Source organism: Mya arenaria, chromosome 12 (assembly GCF_026914265.1).
Source record: "Mya arenaria isolate MELC-2E11 chromosome 12, ASM2691426v1".
In the NCBI taxonomy this organism is placed as follows: Eukaryota; Metazoa; Mollusca; class Bivalvia; order Myida; family Myidae; genus Mya; species Mya arenaria.
Window position 1 is genome coordinate 32,710,794 of NC_069133.1, and position 24,764 is coordinate 32,735,557.

General features: G+C 35.6%; 2 protein-coding genes across 2 annotated transcripts; both read right to left on the bottom strand.

The window, feature by feature from the left end:
- Positions 1-1,246: 1,246 nt before the first annotated feature.
- Positions 1,247-12,927, bottom strand: LOC128210612 (neuronal acetylcholine receptor subunit alpha-5-like). The gene is made up of 5 exons (XM_052914963.1): positions 12,196-12,927; positions 6,207-6,330; positions 3,124-3,248; positions 2,350-2,478; positions 1,247-2,047 (listed from the first exon to the last, which is right to left on the bottom strand). Exons 1-5 carry the CDS (start codon positions 12,925-12,927, stop codon positions 1,247-1,249), a joined length of 1,911 nt encoding a protein of 636 aa, XP_052770923.1.
- Positions 12,928-12,959: 32 nt separating this feature from the next.
- On the bottom strand, positions 12,960-14,655 carry LOC128210613 (putative mediator of RNA polymerase II transcription subunit 26). The gene is made up of 2 exons (XM_052914964.1): positions 14,599-14,655; positions 12,960-14,039 (listed from the first exon to the last, which is right to left on the bottom strand). Exons 1-2 carry the CDS (start codon positions 14,653-14,655, stop codon positions 12,960-12,962), a joined length of 1,137 nt encoding a protein of 378 aa, XP_052770924.1.
- Between the last annotated feature and the right edge of the window lie 10,109 nt (positions 14,656-24,764).

Sequence of the window (24,764 nt, forward strand, 5' to 3'; positions counted from 1 at the left end):
ACTCGTTGTCCGAAACTGAGTAATGGTAAGTTTGTTTCATTTGTCATGCGCATAGCATTATCCTTCCACACCGATGTACCTCCATGCGTTAAATTATCCGCGTTATGCTTGCGAAGCTGTTCTAGAACAATAAGAACATCTAAAATGAGATTTAATACATATTGCAATCATGATTTATAAATCTTCTTTGAAAGCAAGAAATAAAGATATCTTTATGTATTAAAAACATCGTAATATAATTACCTTTTTTCTGAAAAATAAAATGCGTGAGTTAACTTGACATTTGCGCTTTTTACACCTGTATTTCGAAACTGACATTGTTTTTACACCTGTATTTCGAAACTGACATTGTTTTTACACCTGTATTTCGAAACTGATATTGTTTAAACACCTGTATTTCGAAACTGACATTGTTTTTACACCTGTATTTCGAAACTGACATTGTTTTTACGCCTGTATTTCGAAACTGACATTGTTTTTAAGCCTGTATTTCGAAACTGACATTGTTTTTACGCCTGTATTTCGAAACTGACATTGTTTTTACACCTGTATTTCGAAACTGACCTTGTCTTTACACCTGTATTTCGAAACTGACATTGTTTTTGGACCAAATGATAGTATACAACGGACACTTGCTCCATATCAATATGTTTCTATTAAATATCATATTCCTATGATTGCAATATATATAAGATACCTCTGATAATGTTTGGTTTTGTATTATCAGGAGTGTTCCAAACATACTGCTTAAATAAAGAACGCGTTTTATTGCTCTAAAATGTACGTTACGCTCATTACACAGGTGTCGTCATTAATGTTGTCGCTGTTGAAAAAGCTTATTTTAATATTGAAAGCGTCATTTTAGCGTTATATTTTGATTAGCCTAGATTAATTTAGCAAATAATGTATGATTTATCAGGACATTTAATACGTATAAAAAAACTTGAAAAGTACTTAAAACATTTCGAGTTAATACTGTATACATTTTTTGCCCCAAAACTGTTTTCACACGATTGACCAGTAGATCATTTATATGAGAATACGTTTTCAATAGAGTAAAACATATACGATTTCTAACCATGCTAGGATGTAAAACGGTAACGTTGGTTTTGCTTTAGTATTTGATGAAACCTGGGATGGGTAGTTAGGGTATTGCCCACAAATAACATTTCACGTTTCTGTCTTGAATTCGATAATAAAATATTATGAATAATAAAACAAAACACTGAAATCTTATGCGACAAATTCACTTAATGCCACCATTCCTGGCTGCAAGCATGCACGCGGTTGTGACAATAACTGTGACAATTACGAAGAACCAAAACAGAAGAAAATCAATTGAATCTAACACATCATGCCAGTTGGCTGGTAAATCGTAAACATTTTCATCAACATCAGTATCATCTTTTGGGTTTTCATCTTTGTTCTGTAAAGGGACGACTTTGTCACGTGTCCTGCAACCGTTGCACTGAAGGAGCAGCGAGAGCTTGTACAGCACTTGATAGAACTTGTTTATAGGTTGATCGGGAATGGTTCGGATGGAGAGACGTACTTCAACCAGTGTTAGCATCACGATCAGGGTGCTAAAGGTTGTCATCGTCATCAAATATACTGAAAAGATCGAGGTGTTTTCAGAATTATTCGGCATTTCTGAGGCAACAATGGTCAAAAACACCGCAAGCGACAGAAATACAGTTACGGAGTAACCGGCCCTTTCACCCGATGCAACTGGTAGAACGAAGGTAAAAGCATTCAGCAGTGACAACAAAATAACTGGTGCAACAATGTTCAAGATGTAGAAGTTTGGTTTTCTCTTCATCTTAATGGTAAAGTTGACTGCAGATTCGCCAGTATTGATTTCGTTGCTAGAGGTACTGACGACATCCCATTGATTGTTTGGAGTATAATCTTTTAAAGATATTCCATTGGATCCGAGGTTGAGGTCTACGTCGTCTTTTTCATAACTCCATGCAGTAAATTTAAGATCACAACTTTGGATATCAAATGGGAAATACGTAATATCCACTGAACATGTCGATTCCAGGACCTATAGAAAGTAAGTTAATGATTATTATTACAATACATTTTAAGCTTCTATTATCTTACCGAATGGTTTGTTTAATGTATGGGTGTATCCTTGATATGTATTTAACAATGAAGCTAATTTATTAAACTAACACTACAAAACACATTGAGAGTTAATGAACATTATTTTCAATAAAGAGGTGCGAGCAAATATTTGATGCGACATTTGAAATAGAAGAAGGTGCTTGTATGCTTATATCTCTAGAAACGCGGGTAAATTTAAAGTATGCCAAATGAAATGCATGCTTATTTCTAAATGATTACCTGAAATGGGTACCAAAATATCGTGCCATCGAACAAAAGACGAACGTTCAGGAAAGATGAACCAAGCCCAGTGAAGGTCTTGAACGAATTTGCCAGAGTTACATCCGGTTTCCAAATGTCGTCTTGAGGCTGCAAAATAGTGTGTCCACAATGATTCCTTACATTCACTAATTAAGTTGGCGCACACAATATATGTGGTTCGATTAACAGAAAGAAACTTCTAGAAAAAAAGATAAAATAATATTCAAACCACTCATGTTAAACAGTGTTGTTTATCTCTTTCGTTAGTGTCTTTGTTGATTAATACTGGGATTATCCCTGTAGTTTCTATCGTACTGTTGGTGATAGTGTTCAATTTAATGAAAATAGAAATTATTTATTTAGAAAAATAGTGCAGTGTATGCTTTGGATGCTCATGGGTTAAAATAACAGAATATATGAGCGTCTGTTTATGAGTGTCAAGTAGAGAGGGGCTATGAGGTAGCAGAAAGATCGGATTATATGTATTGTCAGCGCTAAGAGTCGTTTCCAGTAGACAGGGGATATAAGATAGCAGAAATTAGGATTGTATGTATTGTCACGATCTGATATCGGTCCATCCGGTCTGGAGGCTATGCACAATTGTGCCCCGTAACTAGAGTTCATGGTGAAAGTTTTTGAAGTTTTTAAGCACAAGCTAAGAAAAAACTCAAGCGCTGCATGTCGCCCTTTGTTTTCAGACGAGTAATTATTTATCATTCTTATCTTTTAATCAGAAATTCGCTTAATTGTTACCACAAAGATAATTTCGACGCCTCCGAAGTCCGAAGGGTTCCATGCCAGATATTCGTCCTTCCAGTATAGAAATAAGTATCCAGCCGTCTTCAGTGCTTCGTTCTGCTCGTCAAACTCTATGATGTCTGGAAATTGTCGAGCATGCTAATATTAATACCAGGATTATATGTATTCAATGTTGATATATTCCTTTAAATATTTTCAATCCACAAATTAGCTAATATTCGGGTAGGTCTGTTAAACATATTGCTAGATTTTGAGACAAGGAAAGTTGAAACCTAATTTAATTTTAGTATTATTAAGAGAAAATTACTAACTGATAACTAATAGTTAATTATATAATCGAAACACATCTTAATTTTATGAATAGTTTTGATTAAAACCCAACGTGAATTGTCTTTTATTTTGCAATATTTCAAGCTAAAAAGTTTGCGTTGGATATATATCAATACAGTGTATTGAGCTATACCTATACATAGCAAACCATTACATCTCGCCAGTAATTGGTTGCAAGGTATAGGCGGTAGAGCAAGAACATTATCTCAAGGACAAAATCGGGTTTCTTTAGCATTCTCATCATACCTTTCATTTATCTTGCTATATGACATTTTCAGATTTGATCTTGCAATTTAGTTTTAAAAAAATACAATGAAAACATTAGGGAAAAAAGTATTCAGACAGAAGCACATTAACTAAGTTTCATAACTCCACAGGAAATTCTCTTTTAGAGATTTGAATGGTCAATGAATTGTATGGTCAACAACTAACTCAGATGGATGAAACCAAGAGGCTCTTTTACAGATTCCCTTTCTGTAAATTATACCAGAATTATGCTTACGTCTGATTCTTTCTCAATGTCAAAACAGTATAACCGTCTCATATTTTTCAACTTCTGTTGGAATCTTTCCAATGAACCTTGACTGGCATGTTATTACGATAAAGTCCTATATTGTTCGTCAATAGCCAGTGCATGACGTGTGTAAATGTCCGATTTAAAGTTTTACCCCTGATCTGGACTGATTTCGGACGACCACATGTGCAAAATTTCACAAGAACCTTGACAACGGTCTAAGTTTTAATATTTCTTAAAGAATTATCTCAAGGGAAGCGTGTTGAACCACAAATAATTGACGAAAGGTATTTAGAACCTGACTTATTTCTAAGTAAAGAGCCAACACCGTCTATTATGATCCTACCCAAAGGCTCAATAGATGCAGGAATTTGTTGTTACGGGCTTTAAGTTTTGTCTGGTTAGGTTTTCCTACCTACTGACGAGAGTGGCATGATTTGCAGCACCGAGAAATATCTACTTTGATACCAGCTCAAAACAAATGCATAAAGGTCTTGTTAACACTTGTTGACCTTACAGGGACATAAGCGAAACAGTATTTCCGGGTGATTTCGGGACAATACATTGGGTGGTCGCCCTTTTCAGATTCTTCTTCTTTTTATTCTAAATGAGATGGACATTTGAAGTTTTATCTTGACCATAAGCGCTTTAATCTTTAATTTTTATATATTAGAATCACTGTATTCCTTAATAAGATGTGACCTTCATATTGTGTCATAATCATGGTCATTTAACCTTGGTATATATATATATATATATATATATATATATATATATATATATATATATATATATATATATATATATATATATATATAATTATGCCAGGTACATAAGAAGTAAATGTTGACAAAACTGAGGTTATACGGCTTAGGGTCGTGTTTAGGAATACGTATACAACTCTGTTTGAACATATTTTCCCAAAGCGTCATAATTGATGAAGACTGGCTCTTCTCGGAATGGTCAAAATTTGGCTTTTCAACAACTTACCTATCCTATGACAGATTTACTTTCTCCGCCTAAAAGAGGTCTTAGATGAGATTAACAAGTGAATTTTAGTTCATCTGAAACAACTCATCTGACGAAATTAAGTCTAAAGTTCTGCTGGTGATCACTCCAAAGTCTGTTTTATTTCTTTCAGGCATGAAAAAGGTTGTGAAGAATTCAAGCCTGCATTGAATGACCATGTTAGAACCTTAATGAATGGAATCAGTCGCAAAGTTTTGAAAACCATTCTAAATTTATACGTATCAGCATGTTTTTCAAAATATAGTGGAGAAGTATAAAACTGTTTATATTTAATTTGGTATATGTATGCCAGTTAAATTATCTTTCTGAACTGTAGTTAGTAAAGATGTTTTTCGACTACGACTATTCTCTTTTACAGTGCTGAACATTCTTGATTAATGTTGTATCTAGAGTAACATGATAACCAAATCAGTAAATAAATGACTCAGCATGTATTAGTCATCATATGTGCACACTTTCTAAGTACAAACGCATTTGGGAAGAAATAGTAAACAATTATTTTTGATTGACATCAAATTGTCCACAAAGCTTGTTTAGATGTTATGATACAATAGTTGAGAACTTTCACTTTAACATTTTAAGATGAGCGTCTCCGCCCACTTCGTGGTCTTTTTATCTGCACACATTTTAGTTTAAATTACACTCATCTTGTTAACTGAATTTTGAGTTAATATTTGAAGTGAAATGCATTGATATGAACGATTAGATATTATGAATAAATCAAACTAAGCTTCACCCCTTTTTACAAAAATAAGGTTATTTTTAAGGATTTTATAAGCTATAAAAATGTAAGGTGACACATTATCATGTTTATCTTTTTTAAACTAGACCGTAAACTATCATAAACTATTTTTAAACTGTATAGCAGATACAACAGAAATATATAAATGATTTTACAAGCTGGGAATTTATTCACCTATTTTAAGTCAAGTCACAAGACCGAACGAAGATTTTCCCCCTTTTTCAAAAAATGTTTTCTTTTTTAAGGTATTTTTATTAGTTGTTGAAATATGTTTTTGTCTATACGTTTAAAATGAATATGAATGAAAATGAATATTTTTCTTTTTTTCACGGACATAACTAACGGTTTCCTTCCTGGCATTACATAATAGCATATCATGTTCATGATAAACGTTTTATTTCATACACTGCATCGGGTAATGCTGTACAATAAACATAGTATTTATAAAACAAGATGACTCACTATTGAGCACAAATTCCGTCGGTATATCAACCGGAAGTGACTGGTTCTTTATCGGACGGATCTTCTTGTTATAACCGTCAGTTACAAAGAGTTTCGTCAATACAGCATTGACATCTGTTCCACTCTGAGCATGTATATTGAAAAAGGTTTCGCTCAAAATAAACAGTATTAAAATCAGTCGTTCCATTTTTGTGTGTAACTATTCCATTACTGAATGTGGTTATTAACACAGTAAACACTTTAGCTTCAGACGAACAGACATATATCACACTCCAAACATGAAAGGTCCAATACTGGTCACGTGATGACCCCATAGTTGTCCATATTGGGCCACTTATCTTTATATCGTACGAAAATGGTGTCTTTTTCCAATTCCGATGAATTAATGAAACATTTCCCATAAATTGACGAATGAATACAGGTTGTCGACGTAATGAAACGTTATGGAATTGAACGTTTCGCTCTAAACCGATATGTTTCCTTTACCCTGTATATCACGTATCGGGTCACCTTCTAATCCCGTAACATATATAATCGAATAGAAATTCAGATTTTTGTTTGCTCACATTTGAACAGATTTAACAACTAAGAAAATATTGTTTTATTTCATATTTGTCGTTTAGCTTTATTTCATGTATGTATTATTTGATTGCTTTTAGAAATGTAAAATGTATTGACGTATTCGATCATATTTCGAAATCTTGAAAAATTTAACATTTGCATGTCAATTAAATTTTAACTGTCTTTCATGTTGAAGCGGATAAATAACCCCACTCAATAAAGCCGCTGAACTTGTTTTTAGGTTTTGAAAAACTGGACTTCAGTATTATAACGTGTGACACAACTAAAATAAAGGTCGAACATGATACTTAAAATGGTAAGTATTTGTTTATAGGGTTCGAGTTATTTCGCTGGAATATAAGAGGTGTTATGCCATCACTCTCAGGGCATTTACATCAAACAAATATTTGTATAGCCCTATTAATGGAATCGTAATTGCGTAAAACAAATAAATGCTATTGAATAGTATCAAGTAACAAAGAAAACAAACCAGATTACTTAATGACAACCATAACTTTATTTATACAAAATACATATAAACTATTGAATTGCTACCAATAGTTTGCGTATGCGCACTTGACAGTAGTTATTATCGTGTCGTAAAGTATAACTATGGCAACAAAATGAAACCTATATGGGTAATTCAATTTATTATCAAAATCGATATTAATCATTCATAACAATTTCAATAAAAGGGCTACGAATATAAAGATAATAATTAGCATAAAATGCATGTACATCCGATGAGATACGTTACATTTGGAAACTAAGTTAGTATTGAAAAAGATTTTTTTATTTTTCTAAACGTATAAGATTTTTTTTCCAAAACGAAAATGGTGAGCAAAAGAGTTTGAAAAGCTTTGTAAAAAAGTAAATAATTGTGTTACCATGATAACATGGTAATATTTTGTTCCATTATGATATTGCAGTCTTGGGACCGCAATTACTGTTATTATTTTCTGTCGTTTTGTGCGGTGCAAAAACAGCTATCGGTGTTTCAAAACCCTATGAATGCTAAAAGCATATTCCAAAAGTAGCAATTGATTCTCCTCTAAAGTCATTTTGATATTTCAAATTTACGATTCGAAGACAGTATGCTATCAGATGTAGTTAACTGCTACTGCATTTACAACCTGTTTATGCCGGAGACCGATATAATTAACCTGTAAATGCTGGTATGAAACGAAGCTATTATAAAGTAGACATTCCAACATGTATAATTACTTCCGTCAACTTGTCAAACAAAACCAGAGTAAATACAACACATGTACGTTTCCAGGTGCTATCAGATAAATTCGAGGCTAGAAATGCATGTCTCCAATATGTCTTCAATTTTTCGCAGAAATGACTGCGAAAGGACTCCCGAAGAAATGCTTGTATTGTGGCTTTAGTGTGTTGTGTTACTGAACATATATACTTCGATAAGTCCACAGCACGGAATGTTTCTATATTATAGAGAAAATCTTTTAAAGCACTGAGTTTGCCTGTGCAAAAGAGATATTTCTATCACTTTTGAATTTTCCTAAACAACAGAAAATCAGATAATGAATTTTCTCTTTTTCTGTTTAATTGACATATGTTTTTTTTTCTATTCCAAGCATATCAAAACGTATGCCATTTTCGAATATTTAAGAAATTCAGTTAATGTGAGGTCTAAGATACAGAAAAAATAGCAGAAATAAATGATACATTTTCATATTTTGGGCATACAGGCTTAAAACCAAGGACTTTGATGTTATCATATTGTATTGCATAAAATACAAAAATTTATTTATAATTTGTTTTATTATTGAATATGATAAAGGCAATAGCAAAAAAAGAAAGAGTCAAAAGTAATATCGATTAAATTCATATCAGAAAGGGCATGCAGAGGTATTGGGCAAGGTTTATTGCCACATAAGTTTCGTCCCTTTTCTAAAGTTTCCAAGGGACTGCATTTCTGCTGTACTTAACGATGGAGTGAGTGTGGACTGCATTTTCCAGAAGTGGCGAAGGCAGTGGCTGTGTTCCAGAACCTTTATACATAGTTCAGTTATCGAATTAATGAGGGAAAATTACGAAGACAGCTCTAGTGTCCGAAAATATAACAAATATAATAATTAAATGCAGAAGCATCAAGTCGAAACACAGAAAAAATACATACAACGTAAATAGATAACAATGGTTACACAAAAATCAAACTATTGTTATTTAGAACATGTTCGTGGAATCATTATTGCATGGAAAGTGATAACGAAATTGGAACGAACGGGGATCGCAACTTTTGATTAATCCAGAGAATCCAGAATAACGAGCCTTGTTACACACGTGGGCACTGTACCCTATAACATATTTACTTCTTGATATCCGGACCGTTTTCAAATTATAGCTATTGTTTACGGTATCACCAAAGCTATGATAACACGACAAGATTAGTTGATAAAAAATGAGCATTTCTACCTCATTACTTGAACGAGCATGTTGATTACTTAAGGAATTAATTGCGGGGTTGATTATCGGAGTATGAACGCAACTGGGATGGTCAAAGTGTGTGGAGTCCGAAGAACTCAACGCGTACTTTGACTAGCCCAATTGCGTTCATATAATATAATGACATGAACCCCGCAGTTCATTACTTATATTTACACCAATAGTTTATTATTTCATTCAATAATTGTTAAAAGAATACTTCATTTCATTTAAGAAAACCTTTCTGTAATCCTTTCTTACCCGTTTTGTTAATAGAACGACCGGACTGTAACCGGAAACATTTTTTCAAATGACGTCACAATAACGTGGGAAAAGATCAACCATTTGAAATCACTTTAAAACGTAAAATTGAAACAGTTATGGTAACAATACATTTAAAATATGATAAATAAACACTTTCTAAAATGTCGATTTATAATTAACGGAACCTGCTGACTCAATACAAACAATAACAAGATCAATAAGTTCCATGTATATTGTTATGGGATGAATTGCGATCCGAACATATCCGAAGATGTTGCGTTCATCGATTGATAAACGCAATTGCCGAAAGGCAGTTCATTTTAGGAATGGAAGTCGATGTGTAAATATAATGGACTGTGCCTAACCATTACTATACTTGCATGACTTGATATCATACAGTTAAATTCATAATAATTCCGTTAAAGTGTATTTTGCATTTAAAATAACGTGTAAGTTATATTTAAATAACTCAGTACACCTTTTATGATATTTATAACAGAATGATGATTAAAAGCTAGAATATCCTTGCAGGTAGTAAGCAACTAGTCTAATTAAAAACATTAAGACACATATCATTATAACAGTAAACATTCATTTTAATGTGTTTATCCAATTTTCACAGACGTTACTTCAAATCCACATTATTTTCAATACTACAGGGGTTCGCACTACTTCTTGCCTCGCATTGCCATATTTTATGTTGGAAACCATTCATGGAATAGGCTGATCTGTTACTTGACAAAAGTAACATAAACTACTGATGCGTATATCATTTAATAAACCGTTGGTCAACGAATTGGACAAAGTGACCAAATCTGGATGGTTCCATCACATTGTTGAGGCTCATAGTATATATATTTTTGAAAAATAAAAACCTATACACTTCAAATACAGAAAAAACACATGTTTTATAAGCACGCTCAAGTTTTACACAGTTGTCTAGGAACATAACAAGTACGCCAATATACTTTTCTCAAAAGTATCTTACACACTTAATACTGCTCACAATACGCCAATGGATACAGAAAGGTATTTTTCCCTAAGGCGTTTAACTTTTTGAAATCGCCGTATTTCTACTGAATATTTAGGTGTGCACTTTCAAGTTTAATAGAAGGGAAGAAAAACACAATTTTTATTTGCTGATATGAAATTTCCTTCAAAAATGCTCCGAGCAAAAATGTATCTGGTTCTATTTTTGTGTTTAGCAATGTGTTAAATTGTGATGTGCAGCGTTGCTTTTAGCAAGAAGCAGTGATCTACAACTGTTCTGTGTTATACTAATGTTATCCATTGATTCAACTGCGACAACTCTTGGTGAAACCTTCGGTGTTGACATTGGCGAATTGTAGCTGTTCCTTATCCCCTTATTATACATTTTACCTCTGTTACTCCCAAGGTCAAAGCGATCCCGAAAACATTTGTTGAAATCAAGTGACTGATTTGGCGAATTTCGGTTGTAGCCATAAAGTGGCTGCTTCGAAGCGTTTCGGATGAGGCTGTTATCAATTTGCACGCCTAGGTGATTGACAATACCATTGACTTTCGTTCCAACAGGGGCTTCTTTTTTCAGACGAACGACAAAGAAGATCAGTATGAAAATGACCAAAAGTAGCACCGAGAAGACACTTAGGATGATTTTGGTGCACGTATTGACTGAAAAAAAATGAGTTTAAGCGATTACTACAAAGGGAGAAACGTAGGATACGTGTAATGCAACATTGCTTTTTTAAGAAATAAATGCATTATGACTGGTCCTGCTGAGGCACAAAAAACAAAATATATTCCAAAGTATGAGTCTTTTTCTGCTTGAGACTGTTTATCGACATGTATAAAACGATAACTGCAATATTGTCAGACCTCCTAGCACCTGCTTTAGGCGTGTTCTATTTTCATGAATCATACAGACATAGACCTTTCAAAGTCTGGAACATAGGTACGGGATATAAAAGGCTTTTTCAGTGGCTTATAAATAATTTTGCTATATGCTAAACAAAAATGATAACACAAATGCTAAATAAATCGATTTATGTTGTCAAAATGTTGAAATATATCAAATCGAGTAAATCTAGGTCTTGGAGTTGATATATGAGTACGTATTGCATAGGTTAATTGTATATTAAGGAAGTAATGTGTTATAAACCTTTCCCTTTCTTTTTAAACTATCACTGAACAAAATTCTCATTAAAATGATAGATATTATTACGCAAAATATAAATGAATACGAAGTCTTACATGATGTATCTGGATCCCCTCGTAATTTCCAAAAGCCAACATAACACCACTGGGCTTCATTACAGCGACTGGTGCCTTGAACGGTCAGTCTATTGCCAATACCGTTGGCTTCTTGCGAAGAAACTATGTCATTTGTATAACCACTGGATACATTTGTCAATTTTCTAAAAATATTCAGAGTAGGTACGTTGCTAAAGGGCGTAGTACCAATACTATTTGATGTTGAAAGTGAAAGTTTAGACGCATGACTTGTTGACCGCCGAGTATTATGTGAAATTGCGGGGCTGTTTGATGTTGGCAAAGACGTGTTTGATGCAGTTGTTGAATGTTTGTGTGTTGTTTGCGCTGTTGTTTCTATAGCAGGTGGTATAGTTGGTACATTTGATGAAAGTATTTGCGTGGGCAGCATAATTGTTTTTAAAGAAGCTGTGATAGTTGGTACCACTGTTAAAAGATTTTTCTCGGTCAGCGCCGGGTTTTTTACATTCGTAGTTGGTAGTGGTGCAGCTGTTGAAAGTGTTTGCGTGGTCGGCACTGGTGTTGCTACTTTTGTTGTTGGTAGTGGTGCAGCTGTTGAAAGTGTTTGCGTGGTCGGCACTTGTGTTATTAATGTTCTTGTTGGTAGTGGTGCAGCTGTTGAAAGGTTGTGCGTGGTCGGCACTGGTGTTGCTACTTTTGTTGTTTGTAGTGGTGCAGCTGTTGAAAGTGTTTGCATGGTCGGCACTTGTGTTATAACTTTTGTTGTTGGTAGTGGTGCAGCTGTTGAAAGCATTTGCGTGGTCGGCACTGGTGGTGTTGCTCCTTTTGTTGTTTGTAGTGGTGCAGCTGTTGAATGTGTGTGCGTGGTCGGCACTAGTGTTGCTCCTTTTGTCGTTTGCAGTAGTTCAGCTGTTGAAACTGTTTGCGTGGTCGGCAATGCTGTTGCTCCTTTTGTTGTTGGTAGTGGTGCAGCTGTTGAAACTGTTTGCGTGGTCGGCAATGGTGTTGCTCCTTTTGTTGTTTGTAGTAGTTCAGCTGTTGAAACTGTTTGCGTGGTCGGCACTGCTGTTGCTCCTTTTGTTGTTTGTAGTGGTGCAGCTGTTGAAACTGTTTGCGTGGTCGGCACTGGTGCTGCTCCTTTTGTTGTTTGTAGTGGTGCAGCTGTTGAAACTGTTTGCGTGGTCGGCACTGCTGTTGCTCCTTTTGTTGTTGGTAGTGGTGCAGCTGTTGAAAGCATTTGCGTGGTCGGCACTGGTGGTGTTGCTCCTTTTATTGTTTGTAGTGGTGCAGCTGTTGAAAGTGTGTGCGTGGTCGGCACTGGAGTTGCTCCTTTTGCTGTTTGTAGTGGTGCAGCTGTTGAAACTGTTTGCGTGGTCGGCACTGCTGTTGCTCCTTTTGTGTTTTGTAGTGGTGCAGCTGTTGAAACTGTTTGCGTGGTCGGCACTGCTGTTGCTCCTCTTGTTGTTTGTAGTAGTGCAGCTGTTGAAAGTGTTTGCGTGGTCGGCACTGGTGTTGCTCCTTTTGTTGTTTGTAGTGGTGCAGCTGTTGAAAGTGTTTGCGTGGTCGGCACTGGTGCTGCTCCTTTTGTTGTTTGTAGCGGTGCAGCTGTTGGAACTGTTTGCGTGGTCGGCACTGCTGTTGCTCCTTTTGTTGTTTGTAGTGGTGCAGCTGTTGAAAGTGTGTGCGTGGTCGGCACTGGTGTTGCTCCTTTTGTTGTCTGTAGTGGTGCAGCTGTTGAAAGTGTTTGCGTGGTCGGCACTGCTGTTGCTCCTTTTGTTGTTTGTAGTGGTGCAGCTGTAGAAAGTGAGTGCGTGGTCGGCACCGGTGTTGCTCCTTTTGTTGTTTGTAGTGGTGCAGCTGTAGAAAGTGTTTGCGCAGTCGGCACTGGTGTTGCTCCTTTTGTTGTTTGTAGTGGTGCAGCTGTTGAAAGTGTGTGCGTGGTCGGCATTGGTGCTGCTCCTTTTGTTGTTTGTAGCGGTGCAGCTGTTGAAAGTGTTTGCGTGGTCGGCACTGGTGCTGCTCCTTTTGTTGTTTGTAGCGGTGCAGCTGTAGAAAGTGTTTGCGCGGTCGGCACTGGTGTTGCTCCTTTTGTTTTTTGTAGTGGTTCATTTGTAGAAAGTGTGTGCGTGGTCGGCACTGGTGTTGCTCCTTTTGTTGTTTGTAGTGGTGCAACTGTAGAAAGTGTGTGCGTGGTCGGCACTGGTGTTGCTCCTTTTGTTGTTTGTAGCGGTGCTGCTTTTGAAAGTGTGTGCGTGGTCGGCACTGATGTTGTTTGTAGTGGTGCAGCTGTAGAAAGTGTTTGCGTGATCGGCACTGGTGTTGCTCCTTCTGTTGTTTGTATTGGTGCAGCTGTTGAAAGTGTGTGTGTGGTCGGCACTGGTGTTGCTCCTTTTGTTGTTTTTAGTGGTGCAGCTGTTGAAAGTGTTTGCGTGGTCGTTGTCATTTCCAAATTAGCTGTGATTGTTTTCTTGGTCGTTGTTGTTACTTTTGTTGTTGGTGGTGGTGCAGAAGCTGTAAGAATTCGGGTGGTCGACGTTTTCTTTTTCACAGTATCTGTTATTATTGGTTCCGTTGTTAATCCTGTTGAAAGTCTTTGGTTTGTCGGCACTGTTGCTTTTTCTTTTGTTACTGTTGGTTGAGCAGATGTTAAACGAGGCGTTGATATAGCAGTTATTGTTGCAGTGGTTGTTGGTGTTGCTGCTGAACGTGTTGAATGTGTTTGCGTTGTCGCCGGCATTACTATTACAGTAACTGGCGTTATTCTTTGGGCTGTTGTCGAGCGTCTACTCGTGTTCAGTACATTGGATTTTACTGTCGTTGTTGTTGTTGTTGTTGGAGACAGATTTTGACACACAATTCCACAGTATATATCCTCCTCGGTAGTTTTTGCCGTTAGGTTACACCTCACCAAACACGGTTCCAGACGCTCTGAGCCGCCGCAGCATACCGCTCTATGACGCTTCATTTTCGCATAATAGTTATTTCCACACGCCGAGCAGTGCCAAGGAAACCAACTGCTTAACTGGCAATCTTGCACGCTTTCATGAACTTGTGAAACATAACAAACGTTTACTGCATATATGGCAGCTGTATATGTTAATAATGCTATAAGAGCTAGTTGTGTCGTTGCCATTATGAAAGTATGCAGAAAAATGAATGTTATTCGTCAGCCAGAAATGGGTTTTATGATGTTGGTAAATCTTTAGGCTGCCTGTTAGGCTTCTACTGATAACCTTGGATGGCTAAGTGTAACTTAATAAGCTAACATTAATCAAGTGGTTGGTTTGTGTTTACATGGTTGTGGATTAAGTGGATCAAATGTGTCAACGTTTAAAACTCAAAACTGATAATATTTTAATTAAATAATTATATTTTTTGTAGTACTAAGCCACCCCAGAGCCATTTCAATTGGTTTGATAAAAGTTTAGAACGATTCAATTGTAGATACTCATCTTATATTATTATATAAAGTCAACAGTTAATAATCACGCAATTAAAAGTTAAATTTTCAACTCTGAGCTGTGTTATGTTAAAGCGAGTTGTTTTCTTTTTATCAAAAGTGTTCCGCTAAGAGCATAGCATCATATGAGCAAGAGAGATGATGTCCGAAATACATGTATTGGCAATTGAAATCTACATTCGCTATTTTTATTCGTTTAGTTTAAATTCACACTCATTTTTTATAGATTTTAAAACGCTATTATACTTTGTTGCAAAATAAAATGATTACTGTAGTTTTCGTATGTTTTAGCATGTTTTCTCTGTCAATTATACGATGCAAAATGGAGACACTATTTCAACACAAGAATAAAAAAATAACAGCAAAAACACACTAAAACCTTAACGAGACACAAAACCGAACAAAACGTTATAACCATCAGGGTTTTGCCTCTCTCTAGGATCTACAGAACAACCATGGTTCGGCCACTAGGATCTACAAAACAATCATGGTTCGGCCACTAGGATCGACAAAACAATCTTGGTCGGGCCACTAAGATCGACAAAACAATTATGGTTCGGCCTCTAGGATCTACAGAACAATCATGGTTCGGCCACTAGGATCTACCAAACAATCATGGTTCGACCACTAGGATCTACAAAACAATCTTGGTTCGGCCACTAGGATCTACAAAACAATCATGGTTCGGCCTCTAGGATCTACAAAACAATCTTGGTTCGGCCAATTAGATCGACAAAACAATTATGGTTCGGCCTCTAGGATCTACAGAACAATCATGGTTCGGCCACTAGGATCTACAAAACAATCTTGGTCCGGCCACTAAGATCGACAAAACAATTATGGTTCGGCCTCTAGGATCTATAGAACAATCATGGTCCGACCTCTAGGATCTACGGAACAATCATGGACTGGCCTCTAGGATCTACAAAACAATCATAGTCTGGCCTCTAGGATCTACAGAACAATCATGGACTGGCCCCTAGGATCTACAGAACAATCATGGACTGGCCTCTAGGATCTACAGAACAATCATGGACTGGCCTCTAGGATCTACAAAACAATAATGGTCTGGCCTCTAGGATCTACAGAACAATCATGGACTGGCCTCTAGGATCTACAGAACAATCATGGACGGGCCTCCATGATCTACAAAACAATAATGGTCTGGCCTCTAGGATCTACAGAACAATCATGGACTGGCCTCCATGATCTACAAAACAATAATGTTCTGGCCTCTAGGATCTACAGAACAATCATGGACGGGCCTCCATGATCTACAAAACAATAATGGTCTGGCCTCTAGGATCTACATAACAATCATGGACTGGCCTACATGATCTACAAAACAATAATGTTCTGGCCTCTAGGATCTACAAATCAATAATGGTCTGGCCTCTAGGATCTACAGAACAATCATAGTCTGGCCTCTAGGATCTTCAAAACAATCATAGTCTGGCCTCAAGGATCTACAAAACAATAAGGGTCTGGCCTCTAGGATCTACAGAACAATCATTGACTTGCCTCTAGGATCTACAAAACAATCATAGTCTGGCCTCTAGGATCTACAGAACAATCATGGACTGGCCTCTAGGATCTACAAAACAATCATGGTCTGGCCTCTAGGATCTACAGAACAATCATGGACTGGCCTCCATGATCTACAGAACGATCATGGACGGGCCTCCATGATCTACAAAACAATAATGGTCTGGCCTCTAGGATCTACAGAACAATCATGGACTGGCCTACATGATCTACAAAACAATAATGTTCTGGCCTCTAGGATCTACAAAACAATAATGGTCTGGCCTCTAGGATCTACAGAACAATCATGGACTGGCCTCCATGATCTACAGAACAATCATGGACGGGCCTCCATGATCTACAAAACAATAATGGTCTGGCCTCTAGGATCTACAGAACAATCATGGACTGGCCTACATGATCTACAAAACAATAATGTTCTGGCCTCTAGGATCTACAAATCAATAATGGTCCGGCCTCTAAGATCTTCAAAACAATCATAGTCTGGCCTCCAGGATCTACAAAACAATAAGGGTCTGGCCTCTAGGATCTACAGAACAATCATGGACTTGCCTCTAGGATCTACAAAACAATCATAGTCTGGCCTCTAGGATCTACAGAACAATCATTGACTGGCCTCTAGGATCTACAGAACAATCATGGACTGGCCCCTAGGATCTACAAAACAATCATTGACTGGCCTCTAGGATCTACAGAACAATCATGGACTGGTCCCTAGGATCTACAAAACAATCATTGTCTGGCCTTTAGGATCTACAAAACAATCATAGTCTGGCCTCTAGGATCTACAGAACAATCATTGACTGGCCTCTAGGATCTACAGAACAATCATGGACTGGCCCCTAGGATCTACAGAACAATCATTGACTGGCCTCTAGGATCTACAGAACAATCATGGACTGGCCCCTAGGATCTACAGAACAATCATAGTCTGGCCTCTAGGATCTACAAAACAATCATTGACTGGCCTCTAGGATCTAAAGAACAATCATGGTCTGGCCTCTAGGATCTACAGAACAATCATGGTCTGGCCTCTAGGATCTACAGAACAATCATGGTCTGGCCTCTAGGATCTACAAAACAGTCATGGTCTGGCCTCTAGGATCTAAAGAACAGTCATGGTTCTGCCACTAGGATCTACAAAACAATCATGGTCTGGCCTCTAGGATCTACCGAACAATCATGGTCTGGCCTCTAGGATCTACAGAACAATCATGGTTCTACCACTAGGATCTACAAAACAATCATGGTCTTGCCTCTAGGATCTACCATATTTAGTAATAAATCAAATTAAGTTTTATAGATTTCTCAATGATTAAATGAAATATTTTTGACCAAAAACGCATAGTTTAATTGACTGAGATTATGCCACATCCATTGACAACACAGTATTAGTGTTCAAGGGTTTTCTTTTGTTTCGACGTGTTGCATGGACTATTGTAAACACGCTGTCAAAGAGGCACACGGAGTAAAAGGTGTTATGCTACTTAACTAATATTAATTTAAATGACGGATTCTTACGAAATATTTGCTCAAATGTGTGTTTACTTTTTAAGTTTGTCAAATCATCGCTTTACCCCTGCAGTAATTATTTAATAAACACAATTAAGTTAATAATCATCGAAAGTGCCAAACAGCTGTCAATACATTTCTCAGAGTGGGTCGTTTTCTTACATTGTGTGGTTTTATTTAGGTAAGCAATAATTCATATCAAATAATTTTCACAACACTGAGATGACAGGTAAATCCCGTTACACAAATATGTTTTTCAAAATTAATACTTTCGTATAATTATCGGTTAATTCATAACAACTTGCTTATGTCGCTTATTAATATTTCTATGATGGAAGCATTACACTGCATTACACTACAAAATATTCCCAAAGCATTCCAAATCTCGATTAGAAATCATAGCAATTGAAAAACAATACATTCAAAGGATGGAAAACAGCAAATATATTTTAAGCCAATTTAGCGTTAAAGGGAATAAAACAAATCCAGGGTGTTATACTTCCGTCTAATTCAAAGTATTTTAAGTAATTTATCAAGCTGTAATGACTTGCATTATCATATATGCATGGCATTAACTGGGAGTCTAAAATTACAGCCTTAGTTTACTTCAAACATTTTGTATTTAACAGTTATATCAATCATCAGATTGCAGTATTTTACATTATTCAATTATATACATGCTATACTAAAACGAATTATAACTGAAGCATTAGGCCTATAATGTGTTCTCACCAAATATTTTTAATGACACTTATCAGCGGTACAAAAAGACATCATTGAACATTGATGTAGTAGTAATTAACGTAAATGACATTTTCCTTTTTATCTCCGCAGAATGGTATAGTTCATAGAAGGTGTTTATTATTATTATTATTATTATTATTATTATTATTATTATTATTATTATTATTATTATTATTGATTTAAATGATTGGTGAGTACTAAAATATTTACTGTGATCTACTATAGATAAAAATACCATTTTTTCAGCAGTATTCGATATCTATTCAATCTTAGTTGGGAGTAAAAGTTCATCTTTGAAAATTCCTTAACGGGCATCCCGCAGCATATTAACAGAATATTGCTAGACACAATCAAAACCATATATGACACAATAAAAAATCAAAACAGTAAAACAATCAATCGAAGTAGGCACATCGGCCGATCCAACTACCAGCCAAAGCACGCCCTAATCAGCTCGTACCAATGTCAGTAAATAGTTCGTATCATTGTTTTGAATATACAGCTGATTTAAATTGGCTGTTACATAGTTTTTTCTAAAATATCTGGGCGAATAGTGAGAAAAGTAGGTCATGTATAATTTATTGACAATTGGTACTGAAATCAAATATTTATATTGATAAATCATTTCGCCAATATCGACCTCTACATGGAAATAGTTCCACCTTAATACCAAACTGCATTCGGAAGTCCTCGGCCATTTTATCGAAAAATTGGCCGAGGAGCTCCGAATGATCAGCTGACATGAAAAATAAATCCGTAAATGTATCGAACTGAATACTGAAGTACATTGTTGCTAAACAGAATTAATTCAATACTTTGAACTATCGAAATATTTTAAAATATATATCATACTGTATATTCTTTAAGTAGAATCATCAAAATATAATGTTAATGACATGACCCAAAATGACCCGGTTTATCCAAGATGGCGAACGAATCAACACATGTCCGTGGAATTTCCGATGTCAAATGAGATTTTTAAGGCATCAAACTAGAGTTTTACAATGGATTGTTAGTGCTAAAAAGGAGAATTAAAAATAATTAATTGAATAACATCACCACCTTGTGGTCATATTGGCTGAATTTAACGCAATACAATTAATGACTGAAATACATCTGGTGAAAGGTCACCCACTACTAAAAGTAAGTTGCTGTAAAACACGGAAATACGAACTTAGTGAAAATCCAAAACAATAACGTCGTTTTGCTTCGTGCCATTGGTAGATGTTAATAATTATTGCAAATATTGATGTGAAAAATAATGATAATAACTCGAAACAACTTGCATTCTGCGTCACAGTTGTCATCTTTCTGCATTAAACATAATTTTATGTAACGTGCAACGTCAAACAAACACCAACGGATCCCTTCAGGGAAAAGCATGCTCGACCCTGGAGGGATTCACTGGTCTTTATATACACTATTTCCTCTATTCTCACATAGCCCGGGCTTTGCTAAATTGCCGCATATATACTACCAAGTTTACATACGGTATGAACGAACTTCCGTTTATAATGGAATGTTATTATGAACGCACATCCGCCGCCTACAGCGGACCGTTACACTATGAACGCACATCCGCCGCCTACAGCAGATCGCTACACATATATTACAGTACAGTAGGGTATTTCTTTAAAATTGTGATAATAATGCACCAGTCAATTGTAACCACGGCCACCCCAGGTGCCCCGCTTTGCGGGGTGAATGCGGTGGTTTTGTCTGCTTAAAATATAGCGGGTAATTGGCCTTAACTAGGGTCCCCGGGGTGCAGGGACCTTGGCGGGGATTTTACCAACTGTTCGTCCCCGCATGGCATGGAATTTAGCCGGTGTTGGCTGTACTGAAAGTCAAAGTCCCCGCTATTTCCCAGCTCTGGGGGGGGGGGGGGCGTAGTTACAATTGACTGACCAGTGCATAATTCTGTTCCCTTTATGCCATGTTGTTCTGATTCATACCATAGTAAAATATTTTCTTCAACTGTAACACTTCAATATTAAACACTGCATTGCAAAATAGAAAAACAAAAGTTTCACATCATTTATCTTGAGCCAATATCATTGTTTAATCACACAAGTGTGAATAATTACACAAATGTTTCATTTAACACTTATTCCGATCATCTTCTGTCAACATAGCATTGCCATTTTGGAACTATCTAGCTGATGCGCGTCATCTTGAAGCTCAATATACATCAAGTCGAAAATTATAGACGTGTTCACTACGTGACGTGCCATATCAAAAATGGTAAAAAATCATTCAATGTACAATTATTTGAACTAAATAAACTTAGTGCTTGAAATGTCATTCTTGGCTAGGAGAAAAAGTTGGATGTGGACATGATGAATCTCCAAAACAAAACTTGTCAAAGACTCTGAAGTTGCTGTTTATTTGGACTAGCCAAATATTAAACTTTTCAACAAGATAAAGTTTCTATAAATGAGGCATTAGGACACGGAGCTAGCCCGGCTGTATTATCAAGACGGTGCTAAGCCCCTGGTGAGCCTTAAATGCCTTGATTTGAAGTCTGCCACTTATTATTCTCTATCATTGACTACACATTTTTCAGGTAAGTGTAAATTACAGTATTTTCTTGTATGTTAAAATTAACAATGGTAAAAGATAATACATAACTTAATTGTGCATGCTGGGGATATCAATATTGTATACATGTATATAGCTTTACGTATATTTACAGTGTTTAAATAGCCCAAAAAGGTCTTATTCAATGAAAAAAAAATCAAAAAATTAGAATGTAGACAGGATTTTGACATTTTTTGGCAATTAATTAAGTAAACATTGTTCTGTTGCAATTGTGGCAAATTATTCTCATTGGTATGCCTATCAAGCATCAGACATGTATGTCTAAAAAAGATCAATAAAAACAAGCCATATTACTGAAATGTTCAAGGCCAACAGATCCCTTCAGAGAAAATCATACATAACCCTTTTATATATATATGATCTCCCTCCAAACAGAGACCTGGTATGTTAATTTGCATATTTAATCCAGGACATCCGCATACTATGAATGCACTTCCCCTTTTGGGAGAATGTTACATTACCCTTATTCGTTATTTCAATTTGTTTCTGAAGACAGCATGAACAATTATAGAAAAGGAGTTTCAGTAATTCAGTCTTACAGCCTGTGATATTTTTTTCAATCAGAAGGAAATTTTGCGATTTTAACATGGCCATGTTTTGACATGCTTGTGCAGTGTGTGAATTGTGATGAAAATTGTGCTTGGTTAATTTTGTGGTAATGCGTATATCTTGGACTTGTGGCTGTTCCAAAGGATAAAGCATTTGGAAATGGCAGTTCAAACCTGACAAATATGAAATTCTTTTCCTTAATTCATTTTTGATATTTTCAAAACACCCTATTTTTAAAAAACTTGTTTTAATAGATGTTTACGGATAAGAAGAATCTAAATTTGAACATCAATTTGTTAAGACTAAGAAATAATGAGCCCTTAAAGCTGCACTCTCACAGATTGACTATCTTAACTGCTTCTTTTATTTTTTGTTTAGGAAAGAGCGAATTATTGAGTAAATATGTGCAAACCAATGCTATAAGATATCTGACAAAATATCAGATCTTAGATTTTTATATGTACGTTCAAAATTTGATGTTTAATGGCTTAAACTGATACTAACTGTTAAAGAAAAAATGCATTAAACATCAATTTTTGAACTTAAGTATAAGAATCTATGATCTGATTTTTGTCAGCAGTCTTATATTACTGGTTTCCATGGAATTTCGCAAAAGAAATGGCTCGTTCCAAGACAAAAAATAAAGAAGTTGTCAATACTTTCAATCTGTGAGAGTGCAGCTTTAACAACAAAAATAGAATAAACCGACAATTAAGCAAATGAAATTTCAGATAGGCATAAATGAAGTGCTATCCTTAATCATTAACAATTTCATTCTTCACGTTTGGTTTTTCCTCAGCCTACTGTCACTCATCTGATGCACAATCCTTGCATAAGATTTGACGTCGACAATGAATTAGACAATGAGGTTGTATTCTAAGTCAGTTAAATGACCTAAAGTAACTACCTTAATGATTAAGAAGGGCTCGTTATCAGCAATCACTCCACCCATTCTTAATAATGTTTTGTCATAAAGATTTTTTTTATTTACTTGTATACTTTATATCCAGTTAAATACAGCCATCACATATTTGTTCTCTCCTAAATACACATTGGGATATCAATATAACATTGGTCTATTTCTATTGGTAAAAAAAAAAATCACGACTACAATATTTATGAAACACCGCTGTTAGTCAAGGACAGGTCACGCGGTGACACCACATTTTTCCATTTTCCAAATTTATATTAGGTTGTCAACGTTATACTTACATTACATGATTAGTAGGTGACATAGTATTGGATATATGTGAGGGCAAGAATCCATATTTAGGTTCGAGCTTCACTCCACCGCAATATGGTTTCCTTTACATTGAATATCCCATATCGGGTTACCTACTGACCATGGAACTTATAGCATCCTTCCACATGTTTTTAAACAAATTCATTGGCAAGAATATTTTTTTTAAATGACAATTTGTCATTTTGTATTCATTGTGAAAAAGAAGGTAAAATTTAATTTCCAACCAATTCTTAAGAGGAAAATGTGATATTTATCTTATCTCATGATAAAAACTTTCAATCACGTTGGGTACTGAATGGGGTACTATATTGGTTTAAATAGGAAATGACGTCATGAACACATAGTAATCTATGACTTCATCTTACCGGTGACCATTATGATGTCACAATTAAAAAGAAAGAGTTCATTTTTTTGTTGTTATTCCTTCTGCTGTACTTGATATCACATTTATATGTATTTTTCTTACAAACAGTATGAGAATGATCGCATGATTCTTTGGTTTGAAATATTTCCTAATACAACATTTTTGCAATGCATGCATGTAGTGCAGAGAAAAGCATCGCTTTTATGGTATCCTGTTTTTTACTAGAGAAGTAAAACAGGTTGTTTGTTTTTGCTGTCTTTACTTAAAGAATATTTTGATAAAAAGATACTAAGACTCGTCATCACATAAAAGACTGTATTACACAACTCGTCAAGGAAATATGTTAGTAAGCTCGACAAAGGCTAACTTATTTACACATTTCCTGAAGTTGTTGAATATGTTTTTTAAAGCTAAACCAATGAAAATTTGACATCTGTACTGTTATGAAAACAAACATATATTTATATATGTCGTTCTCGGATGACGCTGACGTGGACCTTTTTGACCTAATTATCTATATTATCTATTGATCTATAGCATTTTAGACAGTTTTGAAAACAAAATTTAATATTGTGTTTTGATGACGTAGACTGTGACCTTTTGAGACACATTTAAATTTGAAGCTTCAGCCATGAAATTAAGACCATTTATTCGAAAATCAAAATCGTGCTTGCATAACGTTGTCCTTTCGACATACTTTCCTATTTTTAAGCTACTACAATGAAAGTTTTTTAGTACAGTTTTCAAAACAAAAAGCAATGTTGTGCTTTGATGACATAGAATATGATTTTTTTTATATACATTCTATTTTTGAAGCAACAGCAAAGATTTTTAGACCATGTGTATAACTTCTAAAACATATATCAATATAGTACTTGGATAACCTTGATAATTACCGTTTAACCATATTTTTTATTCTAAGGTACTGCAACGAAAGTTCAGTAAGTTTTGCAAAACAATTATCAATGTTGTCCTCAGATCTCCTTTACTGTGACCTTTTGACCCTCTTTCATATGTTTACAGATTGGTAAAAATGTACTGCTTTAAAAATAATTA

What these genes read in the sequence shown, in the direction of transcription:
- LOC128210613 (XM_052914964.1), bottom strand. Translation starts at nt 14,655, where the DNA reads ATGAAGCGTCATAGAGCGGTATGCTGCGGCGGCTCAGAGCGTCTGGAA. An exon ending in AGCGTCTGGAACCGTGTTTG is followed by an intron (nt 14,040 to 14,598) that starts GTGAGGTGTAAC and finishes CACTTTCAACAG; the next exon opens with CTGCACCAATACAAACAACA.
- LOC128210612 (XM_052914963.1), bottom strand. Translation starts at nt 12,927, where the DNA reads ATGCTTTCAACAGCTGCACCACTACCAACAACAAAAGGAGCAACAGCA. An exon ending in GACGGAATTTGTGCTCAATA is followed by an intron (nt 3,249 to 6,206) that starts GTGAGTCATCTT and finishes GACAATTTCCAG; the next exon opens with ACATCATAGAGTTTGACGAG. An exon ending in TATTTTGGTACCCATTTCAG is followed by an intron (nt 2,048 to 2,349) that starts GTAATCATTTAG and finishes TACTTTCTATAG; the next exon opens with GTCCTGGAATCGACATGTTC.